Raw genomic sequence first — 3,499 nt, 5'->3', positions numbered from 1 at the left:
CACCCTCATTCCCGCTGAGTTTCGAATCGTAACGGACAGGTGAGCAGTCATCAGTCGTATGGGCCAATTTGACAAGAAGTAATACTTAGAAAACGGCAATGAGTGAATTGGAGAATGTCAAGAAAGAGCTTAGAACCAGGATTGTTGAAATCTTGGGCTCTATCGAAGATGAGATAATTGAGCAGCTCATAGAAAGGTTTGTGGAGCTGGGAGTGGAAAAAATGAGGGATATTGAGGATGTTGCTCGAGTGAAACCGGAGCAACTTCAGCCTATCATCAAGTATCGTAAGGCATCAAAATTGATTGAACATATTACCAAATCTTTTGAAGGTAAGAATATCACCTTTTTTAAATTAATATTCAAAGTTTTTGTCATATTTTCTCAGAATAGAGTTGTAATTTATAGAACTCTAACCACGGTTAATCACTGTTTCAAACAAAGAAAACAGAGGTGGCGAGTCCTCTACACAAGGGCCGTACACACATGACTGGTCAATCTATCCCCCTGACATCATGAACAGGTTGAATAAAGGCAAGCCCTTGTCAGGAGAACAGATGCGGGAGCTGAAAAAAAGGACTATAAGACATCTGAAATACGCTTATCCAAACTTCGGAAGAAAATTCTTGAAGGTTGTTGGAGAGGCCATGTTAAAAAAATATTCTGTATTAGAATCTACCATGGGAAAAGATAACAAAATTCAGACCAAAACATTGGGCTTTTCCCTAGTGACACACTTGGATAATAGGAATCGTAATCCTACTCCCAGAACAACAGAAGAAATTGAGGCTCCCGCAATACCTGAAGCATATGGATGTGTGAAGTGGCAAGTTGCCAACTTGCCAGAGGGAGAAACAGAAGAGAGCCTGGAAGAAAAAAGGAAAAAACTATTAGACATATTTGAGAACACAGATCATAAAAGTTGGAACTGGGATGGTGAAACACTACCCCTTTTGGAGGCAACCCATTCAATGCAAAGAAAAGATATAAATACTCAGTCTGACGCTCACAAGAAAACCTCAAGGAAAAGAAAAAGAAATGAAGATCCAGCTCCCCCAGAACCAGCAAAGACAACAGATGGCATTATTGAAGACTGGCCCTTACTATTTTCCACAAGGGGTTTAAATTTTCATATCAAGATTTTAACTGGTGTGCCACTGATTGAAAAATTTGCTGACTTCCTCACAGACGATGAATTTTCCTCTCTCATAGATTTCCTAGCAACAAGAAAACAGCAAGACAAGGAAGAAAACCATAAAGTAAAAGCAGCAATGGATCAGGCTATCAAAAGAGGAACTAACAAACATGATGCTTCACTGTTAGCTTTAGTTAAAATGCTGACATTTGCTCTTGGTGAGAAGGATAGGGGTGTAGTAAGGGTCATTGAGGTAAGATTTTTTCTTTTAACAAATTAGATTATTTCATTACTTTCTTGTTAATTATTTAAACAAAACATTGCATATTATTTTTAAATTTTAGGAATCTGTAGATATGGATGAAATTGAGGAAGTCCAAGATATTCCTGGCCCACCAGTATGCTTCAGATATTCAAATCATGTCCACTCTTCCAATAGATACTATATAAATCTCAAACAAGTGTGTTCTAATATCTTAACTGTTGCAGGTCAAACTGCCTTCAGGGCTAAAAAGTTCTTCATATGTCTGGACGGAAAGGCCAGAATGTGTGTTCGCAGGTTCTCCAGTGCAATCACTTCAATGTTTGCACTTTATTTTGTAATAAACATTCAATACTCAAGTGATGCCCCGAGCACATTAGATTTTATCCAGAGGTAATGACTGATTTATCTTGGACATCCCCTTCTTGTTTATGTGATTCTTTAGATTAAAGAATTTGTTACTAACATTGCTTTCCTTTCCAGGAATATATTGGACATAAATCCACCATCTGGATCCAAGCTGCCTAGAAGCTTGCGAGGGAAAGGGCCAGTACAGCGCTGCCTATCCAGACTAAAAGAACAGCTTGATCGATTCCGAGCAAACAATGAGGACTCCTCAAATTCTTCTGTGGACGAACCAGACCTGGAGGCAGAAGAAAGTGAGAGTTAAGAAAACTTAGAGAAATTCCAACTGCTGTTAATTGATGTAACACTTTTTATTATGTTACAAGCTATTTGTTTATTATTATTATAAGCTCCTTGTTTTTTTGTTGGTGACAGCATAATATATGCCACTATTAAATATATTCTAAGAAATTTTAAGAAATAAGGCAGGCAATTATTTTACTCTAGAAGTTTTTTACTCTAGATAACTCCAAAACAAAAACAAACAGTCAAAAGGTAAAAAAGGAAAGACACAAATACTTAGTTTAGCTAAGCTGTAACAAATTTTAACTCACAATTGTTGGTGAAGCTGTAATACGGGCCCATGACTTGAAAACCACAGCTCCAGGAACATATTAAAAAAAAGGTACGGCCTTCAAAGATAACTTTGTTGCTAAACTCTTGCCACTTTTGCTGGAGCCATATAACCTATGAAATCACATGAGAGATATAAATTTACACATCATTTCTCTCAAGACGTTGAAACATTAAAAGAGAACAACATATTACCTGGCATACACACATTTCCCAAAATTTGTAGGCACTAAACGATTTTACATAATTATAAATTGACTATTGTTTTTAGTTGGCTATCGAGTTTATTGAGAGCCTGTACGATGTTAAGTTCAGACTATTGTCTTCCAAGCGTATAGAAAAAGAAAATTCAAGGAAAATGCGAGGGGAAAACAAATGTGTCCGTAAAATGTATTCCGGAGAGAAAAATCAATCAAAATCGATCAACAAAATCTTTTAACACATCCCAAACATTTCTACAGCAGACGACCAGTTGTGATAATGCATCCGCAACGTCAGATTATCGGATCATCGGCATGAAAACCTTCTAGGTACTAAAAATATATCGCGATTTCTCATATGGATAGGTTGTGTACTAGTGCTTTGGGGAGGAAGACGAGGGGTATCTGCAAATAACAGCCAAGCCGAACCCAGCAGAAGATTTTGCGTTAGTAGTTGTAGTGGTTGAGTCCTAGCTAGTACTATTTTACCGTTTAAACCTTAGTTGTTGAGAAGTGTGATCGTTATATTAACAAGTGTGGCTTTTTATAAGTAGTGCAATTTTGTCAGGTGTTAAAATAACAGTCTTTATCATTGTATCAAAGTCTAAATCATCATACCAAACCAATAGACATAAGTGCCTAAGTGCTCTCAAAGGGTTATGATGCAGGTTAGAAACTGAAGCCTCCAATCTGATTTGCACAAGTTTTACACTGAGGACAAACAACATGTTTATGACATCAAGAAAGCCCCAACGTCCCCGAAAATATTTTAATTGGTGTGTTGTGTCACAAATATTTGCAATAATAGCAAGAACATTTGTTTATTTATAAACTAGTATCAAGCTGTTGACATGTTATGTCACCTGGAATTTTACTTGCAATGGGAGAGCACTGACTCACAGGAGTATACGAAAGGTGAGTTTCAA

At 37.0% G+C, this 3,499-nt stretch overlaps 1 protein-coding gene across 1 annotated transcript; it reads left to right on the top strand.

Moving 5' to 3' along the window:
- The first annotated feature begins 98 nt into the window (after positions 1-98).
- LOC127750630 (uncharacterized) lies at positions 99-2,065 on the top strand. The gene is made up of 4 exons (XM_052272770.1): positions 99-330; positions 443-1,386; positions 1,478-1,788; positions 1,879-2,065. The coding sequence occupies exons 1-4, from the start codon at positions 99-101 to the stop codon at positions 2,063-2,065; spliced, it is 1,674 nt and encodes a 557-aa protein (XP_052128730.1).
- The last annotated feature ends 1,434 nt before the right edge of the window (positions 2,066-3,499 follow it).

This window comes from Frankliniella occidentalis, unplaced genomic scaffold (genome assembly GCF_000697945.3).
Source record: "Frankliniella occidentalis isolate FOCC.00 unplaced genomic scaffold, Focc_3.1 Scaffold224, whole genome shotgun sequence".
Classification (NCBI taxonomy): domain Eukaryota; kingdom Metazoa; phylum Arthropoda; class Insecta; order Thysanoptera; family Thripidae; genus Frankliniella; species Frankliniella occidentalis.
Note: the sequence above shows the minus strand (reverse complement) of the source record. Positions and strands in the feature narration are given on the sequence as shown.